Raw genomic sequence first — 16,072 nt, forward strand, 5'->3', positions numbered from 1 at the left:
TTAGGATAAAGAACGAGATTTTTTTAAAGATCTGTTTTGCCTGGTTGTGCTGTGCCTGTTTAAGTGGGTCTCTGCTCTGGACCTGAGCCACATGGATTACAGCTTCAACAGGGTTCCCAGCTAGATTAAATATGCACCTATTTTGCCTGCATGACCTGGGCCAAGTCGCTGAGCCTCTCTAATTTTTTTTTCACTTGTAAAGTAGGGATAACCATAGCACCCTCTGCACAGGTAGCTAGTGTTAGGATTAGATAATGAATGTAAATCGTGTAAACTGGGCCCTGGAATTTACAGATTGGAAGCCACTAGTATCAGCATCTTTAGTTCCTAAAGCTTCAGTTCTCTGATCTATGTACTTGCTGATCACTCCCGCTGGGTAGCAGGTAGTAGGTAGCCAGTTAGTTCCAAGGAGACTTAGCACACGGGGCCCAGCCCAGCCCCACCTGAGACTTTGCTGCCAAGGTTTCGCCTTGTTCCTGGTCAGCCGGTTTTCTGGTCTGTGCCCTTCTGCCCCAGTAGCCTTCTCAACCCCAGGCCCCTTTCTTCCCCTCATCACCACACACCCCTCTGGCTGCCCTTCCTTTCCAACCCCCATGGAGACCTCACACCCCAGCGTGCCTCCCCCTCCCTCTACCCCCTGCTCGCACAGGAGCCATCATGAGAGTTTCCTTGAAAACCCACTTTCATCCCTCCCCAACTCAAAATCTATCAAAAGCTGCCTGCTGCCAATAGGATAAAACCCAAACTCCTCGGTGCACTTTCCAAGGCCTCCCGGATCTGGACCTAGCTAACTGCATCTTCTAACTCTCCCACACCTTGCAGTATCCTAACCTCTGTTCTGGCCACTGGCCTTCCCTGTCCATCAGATCTGTTTTGGTAGCTACCAACCCACTGTCTTTACTCCTGTTCTTCCTGCTGCTTCGAGTCCCTTTCCTTACCCCCCTCAGTCCCCATCAAGCCACACCCCTGCTTCAAGGTCTGTGCCAGCCTCTCTTCCCCGAGAGGGTTTCCCCTGACCTCCCACACCTCATGAGGGCCCAGCCATTCAGCTTGTGAACCCTGTCTTCCAACGAGATCAGTTCCTTAAAGGCTCTGTCTCACATGCCTCCAAATCCTCACACAGCACTTAGCACAAAGCCTTTACCCACAGTACATACCCAACCAACATCTGTTCATTCAGTGATGAATTACAGGTACTTCCCCTTTTTTCTCCGACAACGGAGAAAGTTAGAAATGTCATTCTACTCAAGGGATTGTTCTGAAGACCTACAATATTCTGAGCACTGTGCAGGTTTTTATGGGTAAGGAGGGGACCGAAAGAAAGATGGAATGACACAAGCCTTGTGCAGAAGGACCCGAAATTATGAGGGATTTCTTATTCTAGGCTCCCCTCGTGGGCTTTATGAGTTCCAGAGTCCCCTGAAATTACAGGCAAAATTTCCCAGATATGTGCATGGGACAGACAGGAAGGCTCCCCGCTTTCATTAGCTGCTCAAATGGGTTTTGAACACCCTAGAGAGCAAGGGTCATGTTTCTAAGGAAACAGTAACACAACCAATTTTCATATTGGTGGGTGAGTAAATGCTCGATGGAGAGAAAGACTTGAGCTGAGTTTCACTGTCAAGGGGAAGGAAGGGAAAGCCTTCACAGAAGAGAAGGGAGCTAAGCTGGTTCTCAGTCAACAGGAGGAATTCTAGGAGGAAGAGAAGGGTAAAAGGGCATTGGGAGCACAGGGTATGGCCTAAGACAAGGCCTGGAGGCATGGGAGTGTGTGGTATCTTTGGGGAGGGGCCAAAGATACCCCCTGTGGCCCCTCTGTGGGCTTCTGTGGTCTTCTGTGGCTGGGGCATGGGAGGTCGAAGCCCCAGATTGATGTAGGGGGATCCCTGTTACTTGTCCCAGGTAGAGGCTCTTTCAGGAGTGGGCTCATGCACAATCATATGACCTGGGGTGTCTACATGACAGAGAAGCTGAAAGAGAAACCAGTCACTCCTCCCTCCACTGGGGGGCCAGGGTAGGTGGTGAACCAGCTGCCAAGAGAAGTCAGGAACACCTGTTCTAATGAGGTACAGCAAGGAAGCTTCTAGATGCTTCTCTGTATGGAGAGTGAAAAGCTGGCTGGCCCAAGGAGGCTCTGGATATGGGGCTGTCTTCCTCTAGATAATCCACAATGGGTTGGGGGAGGAGGGCAGAGGTGGGGAAGCCAAGAGAGTGAGGGAGTCTTTAGAGGCCAAAACACAAATCTGGGTCTGTTCTGCATTGGGCAGTTCTTACAACATCCAAACAGCAGACTCTCCAGGTGGGCAGCCCCTGGGGTCCTGAGAGAGGAAAGAGATTGGAGACCCAGCATCTGGGGTCAGGGCATCTGGGCACCACCAACTGGCTGGCTGTAGGTAGACCTGACTGGAAGATTCCAATACCCCAGGGCCCTGCCACTCTCCCAGGGTGCAGTTCAGGCTTTCTCTCTTCCAACATGCCAGGCTCACTCCTCTGTCAGGACCTTCGTGCTTGTTTGGAACCTTTGTCCCCTTCTGCTCCCATGGCTGTCTCTTTCTCATAGCCAAGTTTCATCACAAATGTCCCTTCCAGATTCAGGGGAAACTGTCTGAAGTAGCTGCCCCCATACTCCCACCCAGATTAATGTATAGGGGTCCCTGAACTCAGCTTCCCAGACTGCAATCCATGCTGGCATGCTTCCAGAAAACATCTTCTCTGGCTGCCTGGCTCACTTTGGCCTGAGTCTTGGGTCAATTTTTCTTTTCTGCTCTCCACAGGTGACATAACAAAGGGAGGAGGTGCCCATGGGCCTGGAGACCTTTGTCAGCCAGAAGGATTGTGCCTGAGGAGCCTGAGTTGCTTTAGGGATGGGTCAGGCACCTGCCATGGTGCCACCTATGACAGGACTGGGCTCCGACCCTACCGTATCCAATGGACTCTCCAGGGCAGCCCGCTCTGGTCCTGGTCTCTCTTTGCACTGGCACCTTCCCTGCCCTCCTATGTGAGGACTGTCTTGTCTTGTGTCACAGAGGAGACACAGCCCCAGAGGCCCCAGGGGCCCCTGGCATAAGTCCTTGATATATCGTATTCCTCCCAATTCCCAAGCAATGTCTGTTCAGGATAATAAAATGGAGAAAAAAAAATTCCACAGGAATAAGTAGAGCTTTCGGAACTGAAGGAGAAAAGCATTCCAAAGTCACAATGACTTGTCTGGGTTTTAATCAGGGCAGGAGAATTTTGGGGAGGAAGAGCTGGTTGGGAGGCAGGCATGGCAGTGAACACACATACCCTTGGGAGATCTCACGGGCCGTGCATATGTGTGTGCATGTAAGCGTGGAGGGCATGTGCTGTGGGCACATGGACCTTCTGTACTGTAGCTGTCATTTGGTTAACAGAGATTTGGGCACCTTGCTCTCTCTTTGGCCAAGAGGCCTGTGGCCTGTCCTTGTCTAAAGATCACACCAGGCATTTCCTGCTCTGGGCTTTAATGCCTGAGTTAATGAAAATGAGTTAATGTATAGAAAATGCTTAACACAGCACCTGGCAGCTAGGAGGTGCTCAGTAAGTGACAGCTTGTCAATTACCACCGTGGCCATTATTATGAACACGAATGGAGCCCTATAGCCATCTTGGCTAATTCTGATGCTCTGAGTAGGTATGCGCTGACTGCCTGGTTTCTTGGGGCACCACCCACTCTGTGCTCATTCCTGAAGCCCCGGCAGCCAGCACCGTGCCCGGCTCGCTGAAAACCATCAGTTCATGCGTCACGGAAACAGGACTGAAGACCTAGCATTGCCACTCTTTCCACAGGCCCTGGTTCTATGACAGAAACCAAAGCAGGTCCCCCTGGTGGGAAGTGCCTCCTTTGCAGAACCACTGCTGGACTTGGCCCCTCAGAGGAGCAGGGGGCAGGGAGCCGGCCCTCCTGCCGGCACCAGTCATCCCTGTCCAGGGCTGGCCTTCAACACACCCTCAGGCACCAAATACCCCTGTGGAGGAGGAGCCAATGCCTGAGCTGGGATGAGTCTGCCCTATGGAATTAGAATTTTGTGTGTAAATTATTGAATTTTACATGTAAAGCTGTCGGCCACAGATTACTTACCAGACGAGGAAAGTTTTCCTCTGTGAGGGAGATGATTTTTAGCAAAGACAGGATATGTACGTAGCACACTACTGAATCACACAGTAATCAGAGATTAATTCTCTCCATCCAGAGGCTCCAGTGTGGGGCCCAGGCGTTCAAAGACCTCCCCACCTTCCCTTCTCCACCTTCCAGGACACAGGGAAAGGATTGCTGGGATTTACGACCCCCCAGGGCACAAAGAGCCACTGGTGGATAGAATTCTCTAAGGCTGTTTTCCTTCTTTCCCTTCCTCTCTTTTATTTAGCTTTGCCAAGGATAGCTGTATATGGTTCAGTCTTACAGTTAATGCAAATGTTTGCAAATAAGAGGCTTTTATGCACTTATTCCATTCACCACTTATCAGACACCTGGAAACTCAACTGAAAAACAGTTCCTTGTCTATAAGCATTGAATCACTAAATTGTACACCTGAAACCAGGATTACAGTGTATGTTAACTAACTGCAATTTAAATAAAACGTTCAAAAAAACCCCAACAACCCCTATTTCAGGACATCAACTTCCTACAGGAAGGAGAGCCTCTTAGGTCCTCAGACTCACCTGGAAGAATGAGGTGTAAAGGAGGAAAGAGAGTCAATTCAAATGGCTGCCCCCCACTCCCAAGAAGGCAAGCACAGTTCTCCTAAGGAGGGGAGACGGTGCTCAGGTAGTGCTTGTTTGGTTTGAGAAATGCTTTTTCTGTTCAAGTTCATTGCCCAAGGGCAAGTACTTGCACAATGTTGTGTGTTGTAGGAATTCCAATTTAGGACAGTCACCAACCCTTTGTCATATGCAAAATAAACAAATTCTGTGTCTGTTGTCTTTGCTGGCGACTTTGCTTGGGAGGTGTGCCCATCACCTAAGCCCGTTTGACTGTATTTGCCAGGCCGACTGATACACTGGCTTAGGCTGGTGACTAGCCTTCTCTATCACACACAGCAGTCTCTTCCTGTTCCTGGGAGGCAGCCGATGTTGCAAAGAGCACAGCCTCCCTCCCTGAGGTGCCCATGGGCCCCGTGGCCTACCTTTCTCTCTTTGTCACCATATTCGATGCCCAAAGTATCCATGGCCCGGACAATGGCTGCCAGTGACTGGATGGTGTTGCTGTAGACAACAGGCTTGTACTGTTTCACGTCTTCTCCAGAGAAGCCATCTTCGTGGATGATCCTAGAGAAAAACCACACACACATCTGATGAGTGCACTGTCCTCACTTGGCATCAAGAATGCCAGGTGCGTGAAGCCCCCGGGGCCAACCTCCTGGCTTTGCTGGCTGAGGACTGGATCCGGCCCGGATGCTGAATTACTGACCTGCTGCATCAGTACCATAAAATCTGAAGGAAGAACCTACTGAAATTAAGCTGAAACAGAGTAGTGGCAAAAAGAAACGTAGTGTCTTTACACTCCCTATTTATAGTGACAGCAGTATCAGTTGGCAAGGTGCTGATAATACTTGAAAGTGCTTAGAACAGGAGGGGCACACACGAAGAACTCAATAAGTGTTAGCTATTGGTATTTTTTTTTTTAACGTTTATTTATTTTTGGGACAGAGAGAGACAGAGCATGAACGGGGGAGGGGCAGAGAGAGAGGGAGACACAGAATCGGAAACAGGCTCCAGGCTCTGAGCCATCAGCCCAGAGCCTGACGCGGGGCTCGAACTCCCGGACCGCGAGACCGTGACCTGGCTGAAGTCGGACGCTTAACCGACTGCACCACCCAGGCGCCCCTAGCTATTGGTATTTTTAAGCAAAGCTCAGGGTCTTAACTTAAACTTCCACTTAGAAATACATTGATGAAGACCCCGGCAAGAAGCCTGCAAATGAATGATAATTTTTCTTTGCAGAAAACTCAGTGCTTGAAGGAAAGAGGACTCACTTAAATGAACCGTCGTCATCTCTGACAACAGAAAAACCAACAGAAGGAGGGTGCCTACTCTTCCATCCCTGGCTGGGATTGAACTACCGTGTCACCCTTATTCTGGTGGCTCTGAATAGTGACACGGAGGACACAAAAGTGCCATCAGTTCTCAGAGGCCACGCGATACTCTCTGTTCTCCTGTTCTCAGATTCCTCGGAGGTCAAGGTTAAGGCTAGACATGTCCTGATGTCCCTTCTCCCTGCAGAGAGCAGTCACTAGGTACGGGCTTACTGCTGACCAGGTTCCAGGTAGGGGAAAAAACTAGAAAGAGGGGATAAAACCTAAACGTTGCAAGAGTTCTCCTATAGCTGAAGTAACGAGGAAAGACTGAATGGATTTTGAGACGAACACCCAACAGTGGCCACCACCTCCCCCAAGAAAACTGTGTAAATTCTTCTCTGGTCACATTTTCCAGTTCGCAATCAAATACTACTTATGGTATGTACATACATCAATATGAGAGCTGAGACTTCCACATCAACACGGCACTTTCCCATTCCTTCATTACCTTCAGTACAGAAGAAAATCACTAACAATTCTTTTTTTAAAAACAGTTTTACTGAGACATAACTCGCATACCGTTCAATCCACCCATTTAAAGTGTGCAAGTCAATGTTTTTTGGTATATTCGCATAGTTCAACAATGATCACTACAGTCTAATTTTTGTCCCCCCACCAAAAAGATATTCTGTACCTATTAGTAATCTCCACTCACCCTCCACCTCACAGTAAGCAATCACTAATCTGTTTTCTGTTTCTATAGATTTGTCTATTCTAGACATATCATATAAATGGAATCATATAACACGTGGTCTTTTGTGATAAGCTTCTTTCATTTAGCATAATAATGTTTTCAAGATTCATCATTTCATCATGGTACAGCATTTTTCAGTACTTCATTTCTTTCTTTCTTTCTTTCTTTCTTTCTTTCTTTCTTTCTTTCTTTCCTTCCTTCCCTTCCTTCCTGACTTCCTTCCTCCCTCCCTCTCTCTCTCTTTCACCCTCCCTCTTCCTTCCTTCCATCCTTCATTCCTTCCTCTTTCTTTCTTTCTTTCTTTCTTTCTTTCTTTCTTTCTTTCTTTCTTTCTTTCTTTCTAGTAGGCTTCATGTCCAGTGTGGAGCCCAATGCGGGGCTTGAATTCACAACCCTGAAATCAAGAACTGAGGTGAGATTAAGAGTAAGATGTTCAACTGACTGACCCACCCAGGCATCCCTGGACTTCATTTCTTTTTATTGCCCAGTTATATTCCATTGTATGGATACACCACATTTTATTTATCCATCCATCAGTTGACGGACACTAACAATTCCTGTTGTAAAATTTGACTTGATACTGGGTTGTGAGTCTTTATCCTGGGCTCTCTAAGAAGCAGATCAGAATGACCCTTGTGACTTTTCATGGACTTTTATTATCCCTAAATCCATTTCTGTACAAGTTTCTGGAGGGAGTGTACATGTAGTCTGGATCATTGATGCACCCCAGAGGGATCTTAAAGGAAATTGCTAGTTCCCACTGTAAACAAGCAGAAAATTGGACAACATATAGGAAACAAGCAGTTTCAGACACAAGAGAATAAGTAGTACAGGACTGTGATCCAGGAGACAAGGGAAACAAATATGGTAGCCTTGTGATTGCCTCGGCTTTCCACCTGGAGGCATTTACCAGCTCTTCGCGCAGGGAGGGAGAACCCAAGAAGAGCACAGATCTTCTGAGTTGGTGAGACAACTCTCAAAGTTCAGGAAGCCTGAGGTGGCTGGAATTTGAGGGGCAGAATACCAGGGAGAGAAATCTACAGAGAGGGAGCAATCACTAGATATATGAATAGGGGTCTCCTCAGTCTTTGGCTGAATAGGGAGAGATTGCAAGGGCTCAGCAAGGAAGAGGCATCAGGGAGCTTATAAGGTGAACACTTCCCAAACCTCACTCAAGGCTGGGAGATGTGTGAGTTCTGACCAGGCAGAGTGGAGAGTCCTTGTTGAACAGCTAGATCACTCAGCAGAGACCCTAGAAGGCTCATGCCATAGTAGTAGGTCTAAACCAGCCCCAGAGTAAAAGCTACTTTAGACCCACCCTGACAAAGCTTAAAAATTTGCTTTAAAAAATTGAGCTGACCCACGAGTAACTTAATTTCCTGATAGAATAAAGTCCAACACTGTTTAAACCAGGACAACAGAATCAGACACTTAACAATATTTTTTAATGTCCGGCACCCAATACAAAATTCCCAGCTATGCAAAGAAGCAAGGTGTGATGCACAACAAGGAGAAAAATCAGTCAATGGAAGCAGACTCAGAAGTGACAGAGGTGACGGAATTAACAATGACTTTAGAAATACCTATTTAAAATATTTTCAAGAAATTAAAGGAGAACATGAACATAACGAGCAGAGACATGGAAGATATAAAAAAGAACAGAACAGAATGTCTAGAGACGGAAATACAATATTTGAGATAAAAATTTCACAGTATGCAACTAACTCATAGAAGATTAGTGGCCTTGAACAATCAGCCATGGAAACTACCCAAACTGAAGCAAAGAGAGGAAAAAGGCTAAAAAAACTATATTGTGTTATTTATAACATATGTAAAAGCAAACTTATGCAACGACGGCACAAAGGATAGGAGGGATAAAATGGAAACACGCTGTTGAAAAATTCTTACACATGAAGCACTTCAAAGTAAAGGTGGTAAGTTAAGACACATATTGTCAACTTTAGAACAACTAAAAAGCTATATAAAAAAGCCAGTTGTTACCTAGGCTCCATGACCAGCCTCCCCACAGAGGGTGGGACCTGCTGGGGAACCTGAGAGGTGGAGCCGGGATTTGCCGGTCCCGGTGACACTGTCTCTGAAGAAGTCAGTGCAGTGAGTTTCTCATGCTTCGTTTGGGACCAGGAGGCCTTACCACTCTCCCGGAAATACTCTCTAGACCCTTGGCTGCCTTCAGGATTTCCCCTGAAACACTAGGGATGGGGCTATCATTTTCCACACCCATGAGTATCAGTCCTTATGCCACCTAATAAGGCAGGGAGGGGACGTTTTTTATTCTGTTTGACAGAACAGGAAGAGAGTCTGAGAGAGATTAAGTACCTGGCCTAACGTCTTCTCAGCCCAGGAGTGGAGTGCGGGTCGACCGGGACACGCTTCTACACCAGCTGGACTGGGTCGAAAACTGCCAGAAAGGTCTCAGCCTGGTGCCTGGGGTGGCCCGAGATACAGAAGCTTCATGTGAGGTTTGCAGAAATGACGCGACGTGGGAAAAACCTGCTCCGGTCACAACGATGAGTTCCATACCTTGTACAAACTGGCTCATGTGAGCTTAAAATTGGACCTCCTGTTTCAGGGTGGGATTTTATATTGCCCTCTCACTACCAAGTAGTAAATGCTAACACTAGAAAATCTGGGCCATATAAAACGCCACCAACAAAACCCCCCACAACAACCTGTATTATCAGTAATCCTGCCGCTCAGGGAAAGACGCTGCAGTTTTTAGTGTCCGCCCTTCCAGGACTGTTTTCATACCACCTTGTTCATCTTCGCTACCCGCACCCCCCCCCCCCCCCAGCATTGATTTGAGTCGTGTGTCCTTACAAGTATCACTTAAGGCCCCTTTATTTTCTATTTCCCCATCTCATTCTGGAGGCAGGGCAGAGCTGTGGTTAGTCTTAGGAGTCACCCAGGTGCGGGCAAACCCCAGCTCTACCACTGACGAGCTGGGTGTCATTGGTAAAGGATTTCACCCCTCAGGTCTTGGGTTTCTCATCTGCGAGGAGTGGTTGGGTGAGGAATAAATGGAAAGTGCCGATCGTATGTAAGTACATAATAAATGGTACCTATTAGTAATATATATCCTCATTCCACAGTCAAAGTCCCCCAAATAGAATTTCCTTCATTGGCAGTATAAAAGAAACAATAATAATAGCAGCTGATGTCTGAGGGTTTGCTCTCTGTTAAGGGCTTTACATGTACCCTCTCGTCTAATCTTCAAGATAATCCTAGGAGATAAAAACTATCATCACCTCTTTACAGATGAGACAACCGAAACTAGAGAGATGGAACCACTTACCTGGGGTCACACAGCTGGCAGGTGTCAAAGTGGCATTCGAGACCCTACCTGTGACCACCAGACAGACACACAGAGGCAGAAGTGCTTCTTCTGCTCTGGATCCCTGTATCCAGGTTCCCAGAGGGTCCGGAGATTTCACATACACAGTGAGTATCAGAACATGTCTTATAATATCAGCCCAAGGAGTGTGGGGCAAGGAAAGGAGGAATCTGGTCAGGGGCTGGAGAGGCAGCCCAGGGGAGTCTGAGGTCTGAGCCCTGGAGGAGATAATACCAGGGTTTGGAAAGCAGGAGCAAGGCTGCATGAGACACTTTAGCAATAGTCAGTGGCATCACATTGCAATAGTCCTATAAACTGATCTTCATCCAAGTGCAGAATCAAGTCCCAGAGACATCAATCATTTGAGCCACTAGATCAAGCCATGCCTGAAGCTAACCCTATCTCTACACTTTCGAGTGACAGCAGCCAAATAATTCCCTCTTATTTTTGCCTAAGCTAATTTGACTTGGGTTTCTGTCACTTATAACTAATAGAGTCATGACTAAAACATGATTTGCACCTTGATAATAACAATAATCAGAGATCATCTCCTAGTACACTTGTTTATTAATTTTCTGTCTTTACCACCAGCCTGTCAGTCCCTGGAGGCCAGGTACCACATCTCGTCTGTCTCAGTTCCTCTTCTCCATATTATTTGGCACAGGACTGCGCTCTGGACAGTACTCAGAGAAAGTGGGACATTAACTATGTGAGTCTGGAGCAGACAGATGCTTAAGACCCCCCCCCCCCTCGAAGGAGCCCACTAAAGGAGACAGGTGTGTGTGTGTGTGTGTGTGTGTGTGTGTGTGTGTGTGTGTGTGTTGGGGTGGGAATCCACCAGATTTCCTATGCCTGCAGAGCCAGGGTAGCAAAGCAAAGCCAAGTTAGATGCCACAATGGTGCCCATCCCAAACTCAGAGACTCTGAGGGGTGGACCAAGAAGAAATGGGGAGCAGGCAAGGGCTGACTGCAGACCTGAGTGTTTCCCTTTGGACAGAAGCCACCAGTTAGACTCTGGAAACCTGGCAACACAACTGAGGGAGGAGACCTCAAGTGCAAATGGGGGGGAAATGGGGGAGGGTGGCATCCGAGCCCACTGGAACAGGTCTGAGCTTTCTGGGAAGAGGCAAACAAGGAGTGACCCTCGGCCTCCCTTGCCTTGGCTCCCCCTCCTTACTGCCTTGGGACCTTGCAGGAGGCCTGGACCAGGGCTCTCTTGTTCTCTGCTTCCCCTCTCAGTGTAGGACTGCACTCAGCTGCAGTGAGACTCCCTGGGCACGGTGGCCTTATATGGTCACAGAAGCACAGGCTCAGGAGCTGGAAAGGACCTTGGAGGATCCTCTGGCCCAGCAGCCACTCTCCTTCTCTGAATCACAGATGCCTCTGAGATTGTGGCAAATGCCCCCACGCACATACTGTTACCCCCAGTTTCTGGAGGTTCAAGAACTCAGGGCCCTAAGCTGCTGGAACACGATTTTTCACACCATCTGCAGGCTGGATTAAACGCCCCTCTGCTCCCCTTTCTCAGCACCCTTTCCCCTGCATTGGAACTGTCTCTCTATCCTCCACCATAGTCCCTTTGGGGATCTAGATTCAGGGGGTGCTTTGGGAGCCAGACTCAAGCTGTGGGGCTGGGCAATCTCTTTCACAGCTCAGTGCTTCAGCTTCCTCAACCTTCCATGGAGACGGGCGTGGTAACAGTAACTCTCCTCGCCAGTCGTGGTTGGTAAAGAGAAGTGCCAGGCATCCAGGGCATCATAAGCACTCAATCAGCCCCACTGTTATTATTATTGTTATCATATTTGGTGAGCAGGGCAGGGTTGGGGTGGAGCTACAGTTGGCTGGCTGCACCATGTCTGTCCTCTTCAGGAGAGGACGTGACCCCAGGGCCACAGGGCAGGGAGGCCAGGAGGTCACAAGGGGACCACTGCCCACCAGGAGGAAGCCAAGCAAGGCCACAGAAGGGAAGATGGGGCAGGGAGAGGGGGGCATTGTTGGCACTCAAGCAGAGAATCTGCTCATTTACCTAACGAACATCACAGGAGCAGCAGTGGGTTAAAAAGCTGGATTTTCTGACTTGGGTGCTGCTCCGTGATGTCATAAAATGTGTTTCTGATCACAGCTGGAGATTCACATGTTGACTGTCCAGGTTAGGTCAGTGCTTGGTGCCTCACTTGTGTGACACTCACCAGGGAGACTGATCAGCAATGGGCATGTGCCCTGGGGCCACGCCTCTGCCGAGCCGTGGTGGGAAAAGACCACCTTGGATTCACAGAACACATATTTAATCCAACAGTGAGATGCAGTGATTTAATGGCTCACACACCAGCAATGAGGGGCTCCACAGAACCCATCAGAGAGCATGGGACCTGAACCGGGTCCTAAGGTGAAAACACCAGTTAGAGTACAATGTGTGTGTCCTCTGGGGCCATTTTCATAAAACTACGTTTGCATGTGACGGTGTTGGTAGGAGGAAGGGGTGTGGAGAGAGGAGGGAGAGGGGGAGAATGCTTAACAAGTATCATCAATAATCACTTTCGGGTGGTGGCATTCAGGGATTTTCTTTTTTACTCTGTATGTGTTGGTTTTGTCTCATTAAAAAAATGTGCAATTGGTATTTGAAAGAAGAACACATCATTTTCAGTGGGAGACAGACACTTGTGCTTAACAGGGGGACCATTTTGGCCAGGAGAGAGGACCAGAGTAAAAAGGGGTAGAATCATTAATCAATAGGAATTTCCTGACGTGTTTCACTTGGGTTCAGCCTAACTTAAGGTCTTGAAGCCTGACTTCAAGACTTTGAAGCCTTGAGGCCTGGTCCCTGCCTCCCCGCGGCTCTCCTTCTGGATGATAAGGCAAGTGTTAAGAATGGCAAGGCTAGCGATATAAAGTGCTATCTGCCAAGGGCCAACTGAAGGGTTTGTGTGTCAGACGTTTTGCCCGCCACCCAACATTCCCGTGTCACCCCAGTGAGTTGCTTTCCCTGCCTCCCTTGCAGCTAAGAGTGACCACGTGATCCAGTTCAAGTAAGATGAAGGGGAGTAGGCCAGAAATGCCTCTGAGAAATGGTTTTCCTTCTTGGTCCAAAGAGAGAGGGTTTTGAGAGCAGTTTTCCTGCCTCCCTAGTCTACTACTTCCTTGACCCTGGCTGTGCCTCCACCGGTCACACCCTGGCTTCTTGCCTTTCTATGTAGTTGTGAGAAAAGTAAATACTGGCACCATGGTGGCCATCTTGTGACTGTGAGGTTAAATGCCACCACCCTGAAAATGGCAGGTCAAAGGGGTTTAGGGGGCTCCCAGTGGCGCTGCCGAACTGCGAAATCAACCCTGGGGCCATCTGATAACAAAGGAAGATCGTGCTCCTACCAGGATGCCCTCTGCCTGGAACAGGGAAATGGTCCTTCCTGGAACCAGCACAGAAAGAGTCATTTTCCAGCTGGGAAACTGACATAGAGAGAAGAGGTTTGCCTACAGGCTTATGGTTAGCTTGTAGCACAGCAGGGACAAAATTCCCAGAGGCATTTCCATTGTGCCACAGGCCTCTCACTTCCCGTAGTGCTGCCCTGAGGCAGGGGAGCTGATGGGTCATACCAGGTGAGAAAAACGTCTATCATTTGCAAAACAGAAAGATTTGTTTCCCCTTCTGTCTTAAAATCTCTAGTTCCCAATAATTTGGAGGCTTCTTTGAGGGTGTTCTTTGTCCATTCACTCATTCCCTCTTTCACTTTTCATGTATTTTTCTGGTACCTCCTATATACCAGGCACTGTAGCAGGTGCTGGGGAGACAAGAGTGAACTGGCAGACACAATTCCTGCCCTCCTAGAGCTTGAATTCTATTGTAGAAGGTAGATATTGAATAAGTAATTTCACAAGGACTTAATTAAATTATAACTGGAGTCAGCACTACCAGGAATTAAAATACCACTGGAAAGGGGCGCCTGGGTGGCGCAGTCGGTTAAGCGTCCGACTTCAGCCAGGTCACGATCTCGCGGTCCGGGAGTTCGAGCCCCGCGTCAGGCTCTGGGCTGATGGCTCAGAGCCTGGAGCCTGTTTCCGATTCTGTGTCTCCCTCTCTCTCTGCCCCTCCCCCGTTCGTGCTCTGTCTCTCTCTGTCCCCAAAATAAATAAAAAACGTTGAAAAAAAAATTAAAAAAAAAAATACCACTGGAAAGAGATCCAAGAGGAGGATCTCCAGCACGGGCTCAGGAAGTATCACGGAGAGTTGAGCACGAGCTGGCTGCACAGACAGGGACAGAGACAGGACTCCACACGGGGGGACAGCACATGCCAAGGTGGCGCTCCAGAGAGCCACTTCTCTGCATGGTCTCCGTGTGTCTTCCGGAGGCCCTGGCAGGCACACGGGGTGCTGGGGAAATGTACGAAAGGAACAGAAGGCACTTCCTGGGCTGGCGGGTGGGACTGGGAGCCGGAGATCCCAGTCAGGAGGGCTGCTCTGGATCTGGCGCCAGCGTAGGTCTGATGTTTCCTCCCGAGGGAGGGTTCCACCCAACCTCCTGGAAAAAGTAGAAACAGTAAGCCAAGCCCATGTGGGAAATGTCACAAACACCGGCCAGGCTAAGGGTGCTGGCAGGAACAGCAGACAGCTTGAGGCGGGCGCAGCCGACAGGAGGCACCCCAGGATAACAGGCAGAGGGGAGGGTCCTGCTGAAGGCCTTTCTCTTCTTTCCCATTGGTGCTCCCACCAACTGTCACATTTACTTTCATCTGACAAAGAGCCGAAGTGCCGTACCCGGTGGGGTTTGACTCTCAGGAGAGACCCTGGCTCCTGATTTTGTGATGCCACCAAGAGTGAGGACTAAGCAGAACGGTCAACAGTGGTCCAGAAGGTACTGTGTGGGTGGAGCCAGGGGGTGGATGGGAGGTGGGCGCTTCCAGGACGTGCAGCAGCCCCAATCCCTGTGAGGACACCCTTCCTTCTTTCCTTCCTTCCTTTCCTTCCTTCCTTCCTTCCTTCCTTCCACAATATAGAATGAGCACCCATTAGGAGCTGGACACACACTGACCGTCCTATTCGCTAACAGTGTGGACTGTGGGCAGGTTCTCAATCTTTGTGGGCCCAGATCTCTATTCTGTAAATGGGGATAATGACGCTGTCCCTTACAGGCTGTCAGCAGTATTAAAGAACATGTGGGGAGGCCCTGGTACACAGGCCTGTTAGTTGCCAGTTGCTGACATTACTTAAAAGATATAGACCGATTGGTGCTAAAGCAGGGCTAAGCCTCTAGTCTTATCTGTCGGGACACGGGTCCCCCTCCTACCCAGTGTAGCAGGGTCTTGACCTAAATGAATGAGCTCGTTGAGGGACCAGAGGGTACGCATGCTTTGAACGACTGGCTCAGACACCACTGGCTGGGCAGAGGTAAGATGTGTGCGTTTTACAAAGTAATTATGCTGAGACCCTGATTTCTGATTTCCCAGAGTTCCAGGAGAGCAGAGTCACTGGGACCCAGAGGCCCTGATGACAGGTCAGAAGCTTCGCTCTTGTCTAAGCATAAAGGCTGCTTCCTTGATTGGCAAAACCAGAGCTCTCCTGAAGGTGACGCCTTCCTCTTCCTCATCCACACAACTGACCACTACATGTAAGGTGCCGTTCATACAGCACCCAGCAGACAGTGGTGAGCAGGACAGACATAGCCCTTGACTTCAAAGGACTCACAGTCTAGTTGGGGAAGACAGAGAATAAACAACTAAATAAAGAAATAGTATAGAGTGACGAACACAAGAAGCGTAGAGTGAGGGGGCTGGGGGTGTGGAGTTAGGAGCCAGGAAAGGAGGTGGCATGTGAAACTGAGGCCTGATTGATGAGGACCGGACCTTGTATGTATGAGAGGAAGAACATTTCAAGTAGAGAGCACAGCGAGTGCAAAGGCCCGGGGCACCCTGTGTGTTAGCAGAATGGTGAAGAGCCAG

The 16,072-nt window shown here is 48.9% G+C and overlaps 1 protein-coding gene across 2 annotated transcripts in view; it reads right to left on the reverse strand.

Annotated features, from left to right (window-relative positions):
* The window catches only part of GNAO1 (G protein subunit alpha o1), a 171,795-nt gene that overhangs the window by 80,643 nt on the left and 75,080 nt on the right, over window positions 1-16,072 (reverse strand). For both annotated transcript variants that reach the window (XM_047834627.1, XM_047834626.1), the window contains exon 3: window positions 5,145-5,286. In XM_047834627.1, the coding sequence (XP_047690583.1) occupies window positions 5,145-5,286 (142 nt within the window). The remainder of the gene's footprint in view (window positions 1-5,144; window positions 5,287-16,072) is intronic.

The sequence above is a fragment of the Prionailurus viverrinus genome, chromosome E2, assembly GCF_022837055.1.
Source record: "Prionailurus viverrinus isolate Anna chromosome E2, UM_Priviv_1.0, whole genome shotgun sequence".
Classification (NCBI taxonomy): Eukaryota; Metazoa; Chordata; class Mammalia; order Carnivora; family Felidae; genus Prionailurus; species Prionailurus viverrinus.